Source organism: Sparus aurata, chromosome 16, assembly GCF_900880675.1.
Source record: "Sparus aurata chromosome 16, fSpaAur1.1, whole genome shotgun sequence".
NCBI classification, from domain to species: Eukaryota; Metazoa; Chordata; class Actinopteri; order Spariformes; family Sparidae; genus Sparus; species Sparus aurata.
Window position 1 is genome coordinate 9396052 of NC_044202.1, and position 18308 is coordinate 9414359.

The 18308-nt window shown below is 42.2% G+C and overlaps 1 protein-coding gene across 2 annotated transcripts in view; it reads left to right on the plus strand.

Moving 5' to 3' along the window:
- The window catches only part of slc25a21 (solute carrier family 25 member 21), a 95750-nt gene extending 80713 nt beyond the window's left edge, over nt 1-15037 (plus strand). For both annotated transcript variants that reach the window (XM_030392420.1, XM_030392419.1), the window contains exons 5-11: nt 4597-4663; nt 5747-5806; nt 8681-8788; nt 8884-9048; nt 10966-11147; nt 12185-12237; nt 13053-15037. In XM_030392420.1, coding sequence (XP_030248280.1) covers nt 4597-4663; nt 5747-5806; nt 8681-8788; nt 8884-9048; nt 10966-11147; nt 12185-12237; nt 13053-13114 — 697 coding nt within the window. In that variant the 3' untranslated portion in view covers nt 13115-15037. The remainder of the gene's footprint in view (nt 1-4596; nt 4664-5746; nt 5807-8680; nt 8789-8883; nt 9049-10965; nt 11148-12184; nt 12238-13052) is intronic.
- Nucleotides 15038-18308: the final 3271 nt, after the last annotated feature.

Below are 18308 nucleotides of genomic sequence, written 5' to 3' on the forward strand. Positions count from 1 at the left end.
TGAAGGTTTGCCATACTTGAATCCTTGTAAGTGACACGTCCTGCCCTTCTCAGGTTATGTTCAGTGGAAATGTGTGCCAGCAGCAAAAATATTTACACTTGGACCCAATCATCCAAGATCATCTCTGTTGACTTGTAAAGAATGTTGCCACAACAGAGCTGGTGCCGCAGTTCACAGGATACAGTCGGTCACGCCACGTTGTCCTCTTTGTCCACAGACCTGTGTTCAGTATCAATATGCACTCCCTTATACTTTCTATCTCTCTGTCTTTGTATCCTGCAACCAGTTAAGTGGAAGGGACGCTCTCTTTACAATGGTCCTGCGCAGGTTTAAAGATATAGTATGCGTTTCTGCTGTTGACTTTCATCGTTTCAGATTGGTTTGATAACTGAAACGAAGACTGGTGATATTTTCAACACATCTCATGAAAGACCCAAACCAGCAATGACTACATTTACACACGCTAATACTCTGAATGTGAGTTTTCCAGTTAGGACACGTTGGTATGTCTATATTTTCCGGGGTTTCAGGGCATCCTTTGCAAATGTGATGCATGCAAAGTTATGAAAGTTTCACTTCACGATTATCCTGTCAAACATAATCATCAGCATTCTTAAAACTTCAGCGATAAAGACAAAAATTGCACTAAAAAAACTAATATTTTTATTGCATAACATCACATCATTTTTAGTGAAACAAATCTAAGAAATTTAGATAAGTGTTCATGAATCATATAGTCTTCCTGCACAAATAAAGGATACATAAATCGTGGTAACCTTGAACATGCCTGCCACCACTGGAAAAATGCAAAAAAGCGGCTGCAGGTATATTAGTGGAATATTTACCCTCATTAGCAGCTTTGGAAGGAATATGGTGGGATTTTGTTGGAATAAAGGTAATATTTTATGCTTCTAAAAATGTTTGCCCTTCTCTCAACACTCTCTGACTCCCCTCGACTGTCTGTAGCTCTCAGCCCATTGATTCCTAGTGGACACACTTATCTTAAGTGATGTTTTTTTAACAACTGCTAACCGTGCTTTTAAGCAAACATGACTCAAACAGGAGTAAATATTGTTTATCTATTTGGAGGTTGGGATTAATACAGTTAAACAGTGTGTACTTACCACAGCAGGGTGGTTTTGTGTGTTTTGAATCGACTAAACTGAAGCCCGTGTTGATCCTGATGTAGCACATGACAGTGCAACAACGTGGCTCATTGATGTGTGAATATTTGCAGACAACAGGAGCTCTGTGGCACAGAGGAATGAGACCCATCAGACTTTAACTGCACCGACATGATAGTTCATGATAGTGTTTCAGTTCATTGATGTTTTCTTTGTTTTTTTACGTCATGTGTTTTCAGTAAGAAGAAGAGAGGCTGGTGTTATTTTGTATCCTTAAAATTAAAAAGACAAAAAATGTGACTTTAAATCTTTTCATTAATATATCCACATTTAACAATCTTTGTTTTTGCATTCTTCCTTTCCTTCTTCTCAGTGTTAATTAGTGAATCACATGTTATCAGCTCTATTTATTGGCTAGAATTTCACAAATAGCATTGAATAACTGATAATATAAATTTCCCAATACTGGACAGGTATATAAATATATATATATATCGTGCACCCCCCAGTATTTTTACATGAGCAGGACAATTCATCTCAAGAATATCCCACACGTAAAGAAACAAAGAAGTGTGGCAGTCTGGCAGGAAATTCTTTAATTCTGCCGTGGCAACAGGTTTGTGTATTGCTCGTCCCTCAGCCCTGTAAGATGTTTTTTACACTCTCAACTCACTACGACAGGCTCAAAATGGACCTTACCCTTGTCTGCTTTGTTTTATGTGGTTTCACATTATATAATTTAGAGTAGAATCTGTCAAAAATGCTCCGTGTAGTGTGAAGATAGTATAGTGTAGTAGTGGATAGTGTTCAGACCTGAACCACCCACACTTGTCCGTTGTGAAATCCTGTGTAGAAAAATGTCCGAGGGCGGAGATAATTGTTTAATTGACCCCTTCAGTTCCATGAAAATCTTTTATCAGATATGAGCTGTGACACCTTGAAGTTACATTTGATGCCTGTTTTGTTTTTAAGATTTAGACCTGTTGTACCTGTTTCACTTTGAGCCAGTCCCCTTAAAACAACATTTAGAAACAACAGCAGAAGTGAAAAGAAGCTCGCTGTTGACGGCAACTGTTCATCTCCACAACAGCGAGTGCCTAAGTAGTGACAGATGCCTTGTGTATGCCAGGTTTCACACCTAGAACAATACTTGTTGTCACACCATAATTTTTTTTAGTGCCGTTAATTCTCATGTATAAACAGGGTTTGAAAAACAAGGATGTGATAAAATAGATTGTAAAGAAAGTCGCTACCTGTATATTTTTATATGTTTGAATACTTGACCGACATCATCTGCCAGGCTCAAACAAATGAACTGTTCAACCCTGTTTTCAATAAATTCAAGAGTGGGGGAGAAACGCACATGTGTGCACTTCTGAATGTATACGAAACATGCTATGTGCCCATGTAGCAAAACAGAGAGGGCACTACTATTTTCTTCCATGTATGCATCAGAGACTGGTCAGGCGTTTGGGGCAAACCTCTGCAATTGTACATGTGTATAGTGACAAGAAAGGCATATTCTGTTCCATTCTATTATATTCACAAACAGCTGCTTATGAAGTGAAATAATAACTACCCCTCTTGTTAATTTCTTCTGAGTTTTCCAGCAAAGTAAAAAATTCTCTTGCATATCAGAACACAATGCAGAACATTTGCAGTATGAAATTTTTAGATTTGTTTTTTCGTTTGTTAAATAAATTCAGCAAAAGCTTTGATTTAGTTTAACATGAATTTTCAGGTATATTGTTTAAAATAGGATAATTCCTGAATTCCTGAAAATTCTCAACATTTCAAGAGAAACATCAAGTCTAAACCATCTGCATAAAACTAACAATCTAACCAGACTGTCCATTTACTCTGTAAATATACTCCATAAAATGGATTGCTTACAAAATACAGTGTGTGTTAAATGTAGGCATACATCTTTATATACATAACTCACTGTAACATTTTATTATTTTTCCTGTCTTCGAGTGCACTCTAAATCACGGCTGGACGTATGATTGAGCAAAGGCAAACTACCAAATTGACTAAAATTACACAGCTAGAGTCTTTTGAAACATCCAGTATATCAAACGCTGGGATAAACTCCTAAATCATTTCTTCCACAGATTCCTGGAGAACTTGTTTGCCAGGGTTTGTGGTTTCAGAATATATCTCGGTTGTTTTGGTGCCAAACAGCAGCAACATACTTGCTGTTTCCCATTCTGTGAGCTTGGTATTCGTCAAGAACTGTACATTGTCGGATATTTGATCCCTCTAGTATTTGAACATATTTGAGAAGGTGCCATGTTACCAATCAATAAAAAAAAACATAGCAGGGTGATGGCAAAACATAAACTCCTTAAAGGTAAATTCCACTTATTTCCCGTCTTTTAAAGGAGCCTTGCCAAGTCTGAGAAAATACCCTTATAATAACAGAAAGCTGGCATCACAAACTGAAGGTGTGGTGGTTGAAAGACGCTGTGGTTTACCAGACAGGGAGGGCCTTAAGGTACTCTATTGGTTGCATAATGGGAGATGTAGGATACAGCTTTTCCAGACATGTACTACACAACAGATTGTTAGTTGTATTGTCTGAGTACTGGAACCAGGCAGCCATTGACTTCCATTAATTTCCATACAGTTTGGGAATCAACTAGTTTAAGTTTTGTTTTCGATCTTTTATTGAAACTGTTTTAGAAAGTTCTTCATTTTTGAGGCTGTTGAATCATATTGCATCATACAGAGAGAGGTTACTGTTACTTAGCATACCCTCATTGATAAAAATGGAACTTACAAAATATTTGAAACACAGAAACTGGACATATAACAGGTAGGGTTTATCACAGGGCTGTTGGATTATTGATACAGTGTAGCAAATAAACAGGCAACTGGATTCCCTGATAATTTTGGATAATTTGGCTGAATTGACCATTTCATTGCTTGACGGCACAACACGACCTCATATTTGATAAAGTAACCATCACAAACATGAACGTAGACTTTTATGCTTTGGACAAAAGCGTCTCCAAACAAATCAATGTAAATGATGGACTGAGGTCAGCCTCAGTAGTCTGCTACTAGATTTTAACATTTTACAGAGATGAATGGAAACCAATGGCTGCCTCAAATGACAAAATAAATGGAGTCAGATCTCTAAACAACAGCATGGTAAGCAAAATTATTTGCAATTTAAAAAAAAAAAAATGTTGCAACTAAATATTATTTTAATTATCGAGGAATATGCTGTTCAATCTTTTAAATTATCTTATTAATCGTACAATATATAAAGTTTTACAAAATAATGATATGACAGAACTGACCAAAACCTAAAAGGTATTTAGTGAACTATCACGTATGATGAAGTAAAACTTAAAACGAGGTAATGTTTGGTATTATTGCTCCAAAAAGGACTTAGTGATCAATCGTTTATCCAAATCTAACAGTGAGCATAGCTTGTGTAACATTTCATTTTCTTCATCCGCAGAGTCTTCGGTTTCTACAAGGGAATCCTGCCTCCGATCGTGGCAGAGACGCCGAAGAGAGCGGTGAAGGTGAGATAAAGGATGTGCATGATAGTTTTATTTAATAGAAAACAGCAAACCTTCTCGCTCCACGATGCAGCGCTCAGCCTCTGGTTTTCACCCTGAACTGCTCCACTGCCATATGAAAACACTCTGACCGCAGCTTCTCAGTAACGTGGTACACACATGTTGATTAAACACATGACGCCCTCCGCCATGTCTGCCTCCTCAGCCACTCCTGTTTGTTCTGTTCGCCTACCAAATATTGACTTACAAGCATTTACAGCGAGCCTTCCTCTGAGCCCCATCTTTTGATATTTGTTTGTAGGAGGGCTTAGCATCTCTCGCCTCACACTAATGGGGTGACGAGGAGGCGAGGGTGAGTGGGAGGAGGGGGAGGGGGGGGGGGGGGGTCATTGATGCCTGGCATGGAGCTGCTCCATAATGAGATGCTGGAGACGAGGATGTGTGAACTTTAGAATTAAGCGCTCACACTGAGAAGATGGGGTAATCGCTCACACAGCGAACAAAGCTGGCTGATGGTGAGAAATGTCTGGAGCGCAGAATTAAAGCGAATTAAAGCTCCGATTAAAACGCCTCTGCTGGCATCTTGCCCTCCGCTCAGATGAACAAATCAGATGGATGTGTTTCGTTTTTTTATATTTAGCCTTTTCTCTTTCTCTTTCCATTTGCTTGTTTTGAGTTTTAAAGGGGCTCTATGTAAAAATGCTGAGTAATATACATGCATTTATCACTTTTTGGTCGGCCATATTTGAGCAGATTGTGTTGTAACATGAACTTCCCCATCTCTCTTTGTCGCCTGAGGACAATTTTGGTAAAGTTGTTTAATGCCCCTGGATTTCTTCGGGGAGGACTCGAGACAGATTTTCCTTCGACGGTCCAAAAGATGTGACTTTATGCACGTCTCGGGGCCTCCCTCCACTCTGCTAACAGAGGGGCAACAAGAGCTAACGTTAGTTTCGTAAGGAGTCAACCGTCAGGTAGCTGCTTTTAGACTGTGCATACATGTGGGAGTGTGTTGTGTGTGCAGAGATGTCAGCGTATGAATGCGATTCTCTGACGGCTCATTTGTCCCGATCTTCCCCTCCACAGTTTTTCACCTTTGAGCAATACAAGAAGTTGCTGAATCTGACCCCTTTGTCTCCTGGTGTGGTGAGTCTCTCTCTCACACACACACACACACACAGAGGAACACCTGAATACACTCTCACCTGATAAGTAAACAAACGAGCGCGCGCGCGCGCACACACACACACACACACACACACACACACACACACACACACACACACACACACACACACACACACACACACAGGACCAGGAAGAGCTTTACACCCAACGTTTCAGCTCACCTGCCAAACACTGGTAAAACAAAAAGCCATGCCAAGAATAATTTCAGCAGTTTAAGACATTTATGCAAATGTTCCTTTTAAATGCAGAGTTGTCAACGTATAGTTTTCATTACTGGTTCATGTACAAATACAGGTTGTGCATGAATACACTCAGAGAATTTATTACACATTTCCATTTTTGACTGTTTTCTCCTTTATGTGGCGACTCACCTGTTCAGCCCAACCACAGCGTAGTGTTCCTAACTATTGCTAGTCTAACAAAACATCTGCTCGGTTGTGTTTTGTTTGTTCACCATTGTGGCAATACAAAATTGGTCTTCTAGCATTAGACGGGACAAAAAGTAGACTTCGCGGGTGAGGATTAAGTGAAGACAGCCTGGAATAACACTTTTGTTAGGTGTTAAGCACATGTGAATGCTTCCTTGATGACTAGCTTAAACGTTTAAAACGTTGGGTGTGTCATAGACGGTCCCCAGTTTGTGAACCCACTTTAATTAATGACAATTGAGGCCAATTTAGCCGGCATTAAATAGTTTTATTGAAAAAAGAAAAATGGTATCCAGGTTTACTAGGTTTTGTTTTGGTTTTTTTACTTCTAAATCAGAACCTGAATGTTTCACTCAGATTTAGGAATGAGGTATATGAAGTGTGACGTTTAAAAGACAGCTCTGTTGTGAGAGTCAGTTTTTAGCTGGAAGTTTGGGAGATCAGGCTTGTGCTAATGATGTCATGATCCTGCCTGATTCTAAACTATAAGAATGTTATTCTAGGCAACAGAACAACAAGAGGAAAAGTTTGGTTTCTGCCACTATGTATACTTCCAGTGTAAAGGAAGCTTGTCAGGAAGCTTTTTATTTTTTTCAATATGATTTTAATTAAGACATGAACACTCTGAACACCTTTGAAAGTGTAAATGCGTCATGTGGACTCGAGTTATTGTGACTTTTAATAACTTGAGTTCTTCTATTAATCTATATGGGAGTTAAAGTATTCAGGTTTTTTCATTTCATTTTTTTAAGTGTGGCTGACAGTATTTCATTGTTTAAAAGTGATGTGGAAGGAATATTTTTTTTTTTGATTGAGAAGTAATTCAAGTTTTTTTTTTGTTTGATTCCATTTATCTCACTGAATATCAGTAATTACAAAACAAATTCAAATCATTGTCATACATTTTAGATCAAAACTGGCCAATAATACGATTATCAGACAGGTACTGACTATAAAGACTGACTGTGAGACTGCGGTATCTTAGAAGGAAGAAAGTGATTTGACTTGCCGTAACTAAGGACTTGACATGACTTGCCCAAGAAAAAATGACTAGGGACTCCCCTCAAACTTGGACTAAAAGACTTGAGTGTTTGCTTAAACCTCAAATAAATTCATTGTAAAATCTTAGAAACAGTGTGTTGCAGAATAAACAAAAAGAAAGTGACAAACATGAAACCGTCTTAATAAGCAGAATCTACTACATGGTTGGTTGGTGGTTTTTAATTCAGCAGAATATGTACAAGTAGTCTCGTCCTTATTGACTAATCTGCTTTCTGTTATATTGAGTCAGAGTTTTAAGTAAGACAGATTTGCGTTGCCGGGGTGCGGTCACCACACACCACCTATTCAGGTGGCAGCCAAGTGTCAGGCGTGATGGATGGCTCACCTGTAACGCAGCGTGGAGGCCGCCCCGGCACAGCGCATATCCTCGTCTTGTTTTCACAGCACATTGGTGGAAAAATGTTTACCTGTCCCATCCATCATGCTCTCCTTCCCCCACCCCCACCCTCCTTTCTCCTTCTCTATCTCTTCATCTTCCTCTTCCTCGAGTGCCTCCAGCCCCATTTGGCCTCCCCCCCAGAGGCCCCTGCGTATCAAGTACTGTAATCACATCAGGTCATTAGCGCGAGTGGATTACGGATTGGTCCTGAAAGGCTCTCGCTCTCTCTCTCTCCTACTCAGTGTGGCACAGCTGAATGCCTTCACTCTGATTAATGAGGACACACACAGTAATAATACAAATAAGGAATTAAAGCGTAGCTGGCTGGCTGTGTAAACATCGCGAGGCATGTCTGAGAGGATGGGTCCCGGGGCTCTGACAGCAGGATAAAGAGGCAGGAAGAGTAATGAGCTAGAGACACGATCATGACATGTTCCCATTACGCTTCTCTGCGAGCACGCATGCACGCCCACAAGCACGCACACACTTACATGCAGACATTTACAGCCCCATAAACATGTCAAGGACATACATTTATATTAGATATTTTTTAATGGAAGAAAATAACTACCACGAAGTGTTTTTTGTCATCCTTGAATCAAAGCCTTCCACCTTTTTTGAACGTCTCGCTCGCATTCCTACTTCCTCCTTTCATTCACCTTCCTCTCCCTCCCATCTGTCATCTCACAATTTCTCAAACGATAACAAGCGCAGTTGTCCTGTGTGCCTTCAGACATTTGTCAAACGACGACAATGACGGACGTGACAGACACACGATGAGACAAAAAGACTCGATGAACGGGTTCCCTGAAAACGAAACTATGATTCAGCGATCATAACCTCGCTGCAGCTCGGACATGTTGACATCCGTCCTCATTGTGTGCATCGGTTTGCTCTGTCTCTGCCCAAATATGAGCTCCACATTCTCCTAACACTCTTAAATCATGTCCATCTCCCCTCCAGGCGCTGTCTGTAGCGGGGCTTGGCGCGGGCTTGACTGAGGCTGTTGTTGTCAATCCATTCGAGGTGGTGAAAGTCAGTCTCCAGGCCAACAGAGATTCCTTCAAAGAGGTCGATAGAAATAAAATACCGTCTTGACTTATGACTTGTTGGTAATGTGCACTTTTCTCTTTGTCAGCATTTGAAATTCACTCTCCCCTACACAGCAACCCTCCTCATTCGCTCAAGCGAGACGCATAATCAAGACGGACGGATTCGGACGTAATGGCCTAAATAAAGGATTAACATCAACACTGGGACGCCATGGAGTTTTCAACATGATCTACTTTGGCTTCTACTTCAATGTCAAGGATGCCATTCCTACCAGCCCGGTAATATGCCAATCAAAATCTGTGATCCTACTCCAACCTCCCCGCTGAAAACGCGAACCCAAGCCATTTGACCCATGCTTGACTACACCTAGTTTTTGCTGCCTTCAGGGTATCTGACACGCACGTGTCCCAGCCGCCAGTGGAGAATTGCAAGTGTTTGACAGTATGATTAGTTAGCCTGCCTGCCATGGCAAGGAGGAAGCAAAAATCAGAGAGGAGCTTGTAAGATCAGCCCTGCTAATACCTCGTCTGTTTGCTCCTCATAACATCCTCAAAGTCTCAGATTACACATCCGGCAGGGCCTGATGGCCCAAACAAAAGTTAATTTTGTTTAATGGAAACGTTACCATACGCCGGTTCCACATGTACAAACTGGGAGCATTAGATTAACTCCAATGAACTAATTGGAAGCAGACAACGATACTATTTTCAAGAGGAGGTTACAGTGGGAGCCCAGGCTCTGCTATATTTTCGACATTTTCCAGTGACGCATGGTGTACAGAGAACCAAGTGGTCATCCTCTGAATGATAATTATGTGGCCGGACGACCCAAATAGCTCTCTTCTTAGATTGCGGCCGTCGCTTTTGGGAACGATCCTTCGGTATGATGGAATGATCTTGTTTGTGAGAGGCTGACGACGGCTATTGTTGAGGCAGAAAAGGATAAATATTGTGGCCTACAACAGCTTACAGGCGGAGCGCATAGTGGCGTTCCTCCAAAGCCCTCTTGTCAGAAACATGAGCGATGAGCTTGCAGCTCAAACATGTCTGTAGTCAAATTGAGTCGGCCGAGCTTGGGGCTTCTCTCACATCGCATGTTTTAATAGTGCAGAAGAGTCAGATAGCACACTGCCATCATTCGCAAGTGAATGTGTGAGGACATGTTTGCTTAAGGCTGTTAGGAAGTGGGTTGATGGGTGTACTTAGGACGCGGGTATGTTACCTCCTTCCCCACAACCCACTTGAAAAAAAAAACAGAAGAAGAAGTGGGATTAGCTGTTGATTTACCTCGGCTCTCAGGGTGTCCAGCCGCTTGAGAAAGGCCTGGACCAGTGAGGCCGCTGTCATTTGTAAAAATATCCCGGCCAATTAGCTGTCAGAGCTCTCTGAGTCTGGGCTTCTTTGGTACAGTAATACCCCTGTGCCGAGTCACAGCCCAATTACCCAAATTGTCCCCATATGCCTCCCCAGTCTGCCTGCATGCACCCTGTTTATAAATCCTCCGTCTTGGCTCCCCGAAGAACATGTGCTTCTGTTCAGCCAATCAGAACGCTGCACCGCAGTCAGGAAGCACTAATCTGCCCCCCGCTACCATAAAATGATCAGGGCTTTCATGCCAGCTTTGCAATCATATGCACAAGCCCCCTCATGCTCTCCTTCACATGTGTATATATACACACAATGGCTCAGCATTTATTTTGTTAACTTTCCCTCTGTTGCAGTAAGTTTTATTTACTGCTCATGCTTTGTGTTATTATATTTAACACCTGGTGCCCACTCTAGAAATGTTTCCCGGCAGTTGTGTAATACCTCCGCCGAGGAGTTTGTGTTTTCACCCGTGTCCGTTTGTCGTTTGGTTTGTTGGCTTGTCAGCAGGATTACACAGAAACTGCTGAATGTATTTCCACAATACTTGGATGGAGGATGGGTCTCAGTTCAGAACAGAATCTTTTAAATTCTGGTGCAGATCCGGTTAAAGTGACAGTTTCGATTTTTCTTTCCAGTGCATTTTTTCCAACATTTGCATTAGTGGTTCGGTTAGTTTGCAGCGTTTTTACTGCTAGCACAGGAGTTTTTGCCTACTACAGGCCAGGGTTAGCTGGTTAGCATAACTTCAATAGATATGTCTGCAGAACAATACATAGTGGTCATAATGTCCAAACTGTTATTACTTTTATTCATCGTCTTCTTTGCCAGGACCCTACCCTGGAGTTCCTGAGGAAGTTTGCCATCGGCCTGGTGTCTGGGACCATCTCGTCCTGCGTGAACATTCCCTTCGACGTAGCCAAGAGCCGCATCCAAGGCCCACAACCCGTGCCCGGAGAGATCAAGTACCGCACCTGCTTCCAGACCATGGCGCTGGTGTACCGGGAGGAAGGGTAAGGGATACGTCGGGAAACGCACTTTGAAACACTGTCAATGGTGCATCCAAGAACTAATGAGGCACTCCGTCTGCTTTGTTAGCAGATGATAGTTGGTTAGCTGCCAGACTGGCTGTCAGAGGAGAAGAAAAATTATACCAGCTGCAGCTACAAGTTAGCAGGGTTTGATTGTGCAGCGTGAGTTTCCTGCTCTAACTACAAGGGAAGTGCATGAAAAGCTTGATGCAAAGCTGTGATCTGAAGAATGGAAACCGAATAGTGAGGTTACATTCTGGGCTGTGTTCCCCCTCGTGTGTGCGATCATACATTTCTGCAGTCTGTCAGTCGTACAGTAAATGTTAACATATTTTCAAGCCTCAGAGGATGACAGCTCTAAATAGAAGCTTCAAGGAAAAGATGTATGTTATGTTAGCAATTGCCCTGGGCTTTCCACTTTCCCCCCATGCAGCTCCACGAGACAAGGGCCAGCGAGACGTTTGTAGTTAGTGGACACAGGAGCCTTGGGGGCTGCTGCAGGAAAGGCCCTGAATCGTCGCAGGGGTGCGTAGAGGGTGCCCCCTCCACCACATCCAGTCCCCTGCTCTAACACAACACAGTCCCAGCTAATTAGTGGTCCCTATGGGAGACGTCGTTAAGCAGACCCTAACGAGCCGCGCGGCGCTCCACGGGTCAATCTAATCAGACAGAGGGCCAGGGAGGAAGTGGGTCGAGCCTTATTAACGCCATCAGTGGCGGGGGCAGGGAGCGGGACAGGGAGCACGAGGCAGAGGCAGGCAGCCACTGATCACCTTGAATGCATTAAGGGGCAGGTCCTCGCCTCCACCGGCCATTAGACCCCAACTATGTACCTGACGGGGTGAGAGACAGACAGGCAGGCAGGCAAGAACTCACCGCGTATACACACACACACACACACACACACACACGCTGAAATAGTCTGCTGAAATCTTGACTTGATTTACATACTTGAACACACTTAAACTATGTATTTTTGTGTGTTTGCACATTATTAACATCCTCTTTTTTTCCTACAGGTACTTGGCGCTATACAAGGGGTTGGTGCCCAAGATAATGAGGCTTGGACCAGGTAACAATAAAAAGTTATTTATACTGATATCAAAAAAGTCCTTACAATCACAAACTGTCAGATGAAAATGATTCAAGTTGCAACTTTTCGTGTCTTTAGGTTACATTTTCTACTTTAGTATTTAACAACATTGTTTATAGTCTGGCTTAGTTTAGGCACCGAACCCACTTGGTTAGGGTTAGAAAAGACCGTGTTTTGGCTTAAAATGCCTATTTTTGTCGCCACGAACACGGCTGAAAACCGTCCCGAGGTCTACTTAAAAATATCCAGTGGTGTCACGCTTACAAACTCTGAAACACGGTCTCAAACTGTGGTCGCTGGCTTGGCTGCCTTCTGGCCTGTAACTCCACCACCATCCCCTCCACCTCTCCATGTAAAAGACAGCTCATAAACATGTCAATAATCTACATATGACACGTACAAATGTGAATGCATTAGTGGTTTGCAGAAACATTAACTGCCAACATTTTATCCTGGCAACTGGGCTGATTAATTCATGCTGTTCTGTAGTGTGTGCTCAATAACACAAACGTCAAATCTGTGTTTACATTGTGTTTTTCTAATATCTATGTAATGTTTGAGTGGAAATATCGTGAGCTGGAGCCACTTTCCACCACAGTAGTTTTTCCTAATTTGCCCAAACATGTAATATCCATCTAGAATACATAATATATTCCTGCGTGTTTCCCAGAAAAAGCCTTTGAATCTGCATTGTAGATCACATCAGTTTGTACTGGTTGTAGCTCGCGCTGCTTCTTCCCGAGCAGGAAACTGTGGATTGATTCACTGTGGCTCTCTCTTCTGTTCGCTGACAGGTGGAGCGGTGATGCTGCTGGTCTATGAATATGTGTCTGGATGGCTGCAGAAGAACTGGTAAAAAAAAAAAAGGGGAAAAAAAAAGGAAACTCCAAGTGTTCCTTCCGGACTGTGCCTCAATGCAATATCGTTGACTGCCTCCAGTAACGTCAGACCAAATTATTTTTTTGTTTTGTTTCTTTGTTTTTACCTTGAATACAAAATAATGCTCTGCAAAATACCAAAACCAGCATTATGATATATGTTTGAATGCAGCTGTCTGCAGGAAAAACTACATTGTCATCAAAGTTAGTTTCTCAGGAATTAAAAACAGCTGCAATATTTGAAAACTGAACGACACATTTCAAATACTAAACAGGTTTTCTACCAGTGGATCAGCACAATAGTACACACCTATTTTATTTTTAAAAAATTTAAATCAGCTTCTTACTATAAGCATCACGGCACCACACAATACGTTCTACCAACTTTATAACCATTCAGATTTTTTGACATGAGAGATTTAAGTATTTTGTTCTTTTTCTTTGGTGCTCCTCTCACCGGTTTAAAGTAAACGGTGCTCAGCTGGGAAACAAACATGTGACTTTCGCTAGTTCCGTGAAATGTGAATCAAAATCAAAAGATAATTGTTGAGTTGTTTGTTCACCACACCCGCACAGTCCTGATGAAGCAAATTAATAGTTTTATAAAGGGGTTAAACTCTTTAGAAATACTAATAATTAATGTTGAGTCAATACGCTATTTATACTTAAATAGCTTATTGAGTCAAAATTAATTATTTAGTTTTCACGGACTTTCATAGTCAGTGTCGGTGAAGTTGTGTTTCCATGACATTCACCAAAAAGTAACTACAGAGCACTGAAGTTATCTCATCATTGTATCGCTGCACAGCACATGTAACATGAAGCATGGAACACATGCTGAGCTCAGACGAGTCTCACTTCCTTACACTCAGTAGATCATCCAACGCTCGTGTCTTAATATAAACTACTTATAAAAGAGACAGTTCACCCCAAATCAAACGTATTTATTTTCCTTCATACCTGCTGTGGGATTTATCCCTCTAGACTGTTTTGGCGTGAGTAGCTGGCACTCGGCTGTGTTGCTCCGAGCGACTTAAAAATACATTTCTAGAAATCGTGACCCCCGTTACTCGAGATGATTCACAGACCTTTTGGGGATTAGTTTTATGTAGGAACTATTTTCTTGTCATGTCACTACACAGAAGGGATTGGCATCTAGCCACATAAGAGAGTCTGAGCTGTAATGTAATATAAATAATAAAACTGCACACAACAAGGTCTGTGGATTATCATGAGGAACCGGGTCTTGATTTCTGAGAATGAATTATTTTGGCACATCGAACAACGGCAAGCAGAGTTCCATCTAGGTCCATGATATTCAAGACAAGTCAGACATCTCTGCAGCCGATATCTCTGAAAACTTTCAACAACAACTCGCACCAAAACCATCTAGATGCGCATTTAGCACCTCAGGTAAGAGGGAAAAAAAAACATATTTTTGATTTTGGGGTGCACTGCCCCTTTAAGGAACCGCCTGTGACGTCGGCTACACTCACCAACTACGACTGAGGAGTGACGCACACGTGTCTATGCGCACACGTACATACTGTCTGTATGTACTTTCTAAGCAATAATGAATACGTGATCACAAATATTAACTGTGATCTGAACCATAATACTGAGCCTCGCTGCATATCTCAGCTGCAATAGTGCCTATAATTCTCAATAAGAATTATTGTGTACAAGAATTTCTTATACGCTGATATGTTCAAGGCCTTTTAGATCCCTTTATGTGCCTCCTTTTAAATTAGACTAGATTGAAATGTTTATTTTTCAAGCTTTGTTTGCTGGTAACAAATTGTGTCAATTAGCCTTTTTTTTTATCTCAATCTTAAATGCTAGCGTTTGTAGAAAGTCACTATCGTGTATTCATAACAAATAAAAAGGAATAAAACTCCTCACTTGGTGTCTGGCCGCGTGTGTGTGTGTGTGTTGGGTTAAAGGCCGAAGCACTTGTGTGTCCCTTAACTGTGAGTTTGTGTTGTTGCGTGTGCTCCGGGAGAGTTCTGGCATTGACATAAGTGTATCACCTTCCCTCAGTTTACCCCTTCTTCACCCTCCTCCTCCTCCTCCCCCTCCATCAGAGCACTGTGTTGTTTGAGAACCTGTCAAGAGAGGTTGTATTAGCCAACCGAGCGTCAGTGTTTTCTCTATCGGTGGCCGGGGGGGCGGGGAGTGAGGGGGGGGGGGGGGGGGGGGTATGGTTTGGGGAGTCGGTGCCTGAGCGTAGCTTCAGTGCAAGCTAAAACAACAAGCTCAAGAAATGCAAATGTGGCTGCAGGAATGGGGGGGGGTGACCGCACACATTCTCTCCCTTTGCCAGTCTATCTCTTACACAAATATGCACACTCACACACACCTGTTGCACAGCCTTAGGGGTCATGGCTGCTCATCATAACCTCATCTGGTAGTAGGTAAAAAACTGAGCCACGTTGGCATTTGACAGTCATCATTAACGTGGGAGTCTCTCTCTGCCAAAACTGGAACGGCTCCCGGTTTTTCGCCGGGGGGCCTGTGGTGATAGACTAACAATTGCGGATCACAGACTGATGGAATTGTAAGCGCTTAACGTGTCCTCTTCTATAATGGAGTGCTGAATGTTCGTTTGAGACGTGACTGCTTGTAACATGTGCGGCGTGTATTGCTGGTAGCTAGGCAACGCGGCCACCCCTTCACCTGGATTCCCCGCACCGATCATAAATCTCTGGCGGCCAAGTCCCCCTTCTCCTCCAGTTTTTTTTTTTTTTTTTTTTTTTTTCTTCACAACCCGTCCATGTATGTTCCTCATCCTCACCTGTAACGTTTCAATTCCAGTGGCTCCACTTTGACAAGCCTGCAATTTTGGGCATGGCTGTACCTGTCTCTCTCAACGGCAGACGCGGTTAATGATTAAAATAGATTAAAATGTCCAGGATTTACACTACACGCGGAAAGAAAAGCAAAGTGATTCATGCCAGTAGTCATGTTTCCATCAGCGTTCTGAAGTATTGCACTCAGAAAACTGTTGATGGAAACGACGTCTTTGTTCTTTTTTTTGCGTAAATGTTTTCATGTTCGTGTGAGGCGGTTCTGCCTTTTTCGGAGGGGTTCATTGGAGACGATTCTGCGGGCGAACGTGTGACGCGCGTGACTGATTAGGTGTGAGGGAGGGGAAAAACGTACTAGTACTAGCTAGCATTAAATCATACTGACTATACTATACTAACACAAATTTTAAAATATGCCTTCTTCTTTGAGGTTTTTTTGGCAATTGGCAAGCAACTGGTTTTGTTTCTGGTTCGCTTCCTCGAACTGCGCCCAATTTGCCTTTCTTTGTGACTTTACAAAAGTTTGCTTTAAATTTGCTTGACTAATAAATGTTAACTTAATTTTACAGCGAAAAAACTTTTCTCCGTATGGTTTTACCTTTTTTTTTTTTTTTTTTTGCAGAAACAGAAGACGCAATTGCGAATAGATTCTGACGTAGCCAGCATTTAACTCGCATGACTGATCGTCGACGAAAAACAAGATACTAAACGACACGAAAGAACAACAACAGCCTGCCAAGTTGAATGTTTAGCGGCATTTCAGAAACTTTCCATCAGTTTCTTTCCCAAACAGACGGAGACACGTTCGGCGCGATCGAACACGAGAACCCACATGCTCACACTTACATACCAAAGACGCCCGAACCAGACATGTTGTGATTTTCCGAGCACCATTTTTTTTTTTTTTTTTTTTAAGAGGTTTTACTCACCTGTCTGCTCTAAAGTGCTGTTTTAGGGCATTAAGAAAACACTCTGGCTGTTGTCAGCTTCTTTTAAGAACTGTTCATTGAGCAGTAACACGCATGAAGTGCTGCGTTTCACCCGGTTGTTGCCTACCCTGCTCTGTGTTACTCTGCAAACGGCTGTCTTGTTTCTGATTGCATGTGGAGAAGTAAAGATAACCATATGACACTGAAGTCAGACTCGGCATCATTAATTATAAACACGTGTCTGCTCCTATTTTTAAGACTACGCCTTTTAGACCTTCGCCTCCATAAAGCTGACCAACATTAGACTACAAGAGCAGGGATCATTAGACTTTCGAGAAGCTATTCTTCCTGTCTAGAAAACACGCTGTTCCTATTTTTCCCTTTTTTTATATATATATATATATATATATAAAAACTGGTGTCAATTAAGACGACCGCATTTTAATTTTGTTGCATGAGTCAGAGGAGACTAACAAGACTGCGCTCCGTTCATGTAGCTTAGTTGAAAGGAAAAGTTGTTTGGCCTTGTTGTTTGTAGGCTGAGGTAAAGAGAAAAAAAAAAAACACACAGAGCATGTAACGACTTTTTCATGCCACTCAGAGAGTTCACCATCATTTACTGCGGGCCTACGTGATGGATGGTGCGGGGTAATGGGGTGGCCGTGAGGGCTGGCTGGTACAGCGGGTGTATCATCACGTCCCCTGTGATGTGGTTCACGTACGGTCAAAGAAACACTACGATCCCTGAGCAACGGTCCGTGACCACTGGATGCGGGGAAGAGTGCTTTCCAAGTCAAATCAGCTCCTGCTCGGGGGAGGACTGTTGACACTGTCACACGGAGGGACTGTTTATGCTGTTACACAGGAGGAATGGAAAGTAAACCCAAGCACCTTCTGAGCCCACCCCTCCAGGTAATGCTATGTAAAAAAAAAAAAGAAAAGAAAAAAGAAGCAGGTGAGCAATTTTATCAAGTTATTAATCTTAAAAAAAACTTCACGTCCACGCTGGGGCCCGGCTAGTTTAAATCTCTCCGGTTTTCCGCTGCAGGGCTAGACAGGGCTTGCCAGACACACTCATAATTTATTACACTACACTTTCCCCCCTCGAAACTTTCAGAAAAAGTATTTTTTGCATCATTTTGCAAACATGTCATTTGTCAACCGGGGCCGTGTGCTTTTTCTTTTGTAATGAACATGTTGAGTTGGCCCTGACAAGCCCTATTTGGCTGTTTTGCGGCTGCTTGAAGGTTCGCGTTTGGGTCACATGTCTGATGACCTTGGAGACCGCAGGCCAATGAGCCTATTTGTGGCTCTTTGAATGCACGTGGACTCCACCTCAACCCCCAGAGGCTGGGGAGTCCCCCTCTCGCACAGTTTTTCAATTTTTTATGCAGTAGCGATGTTTTAATTTAGTGTGCCTCAGACACGCTTTACTG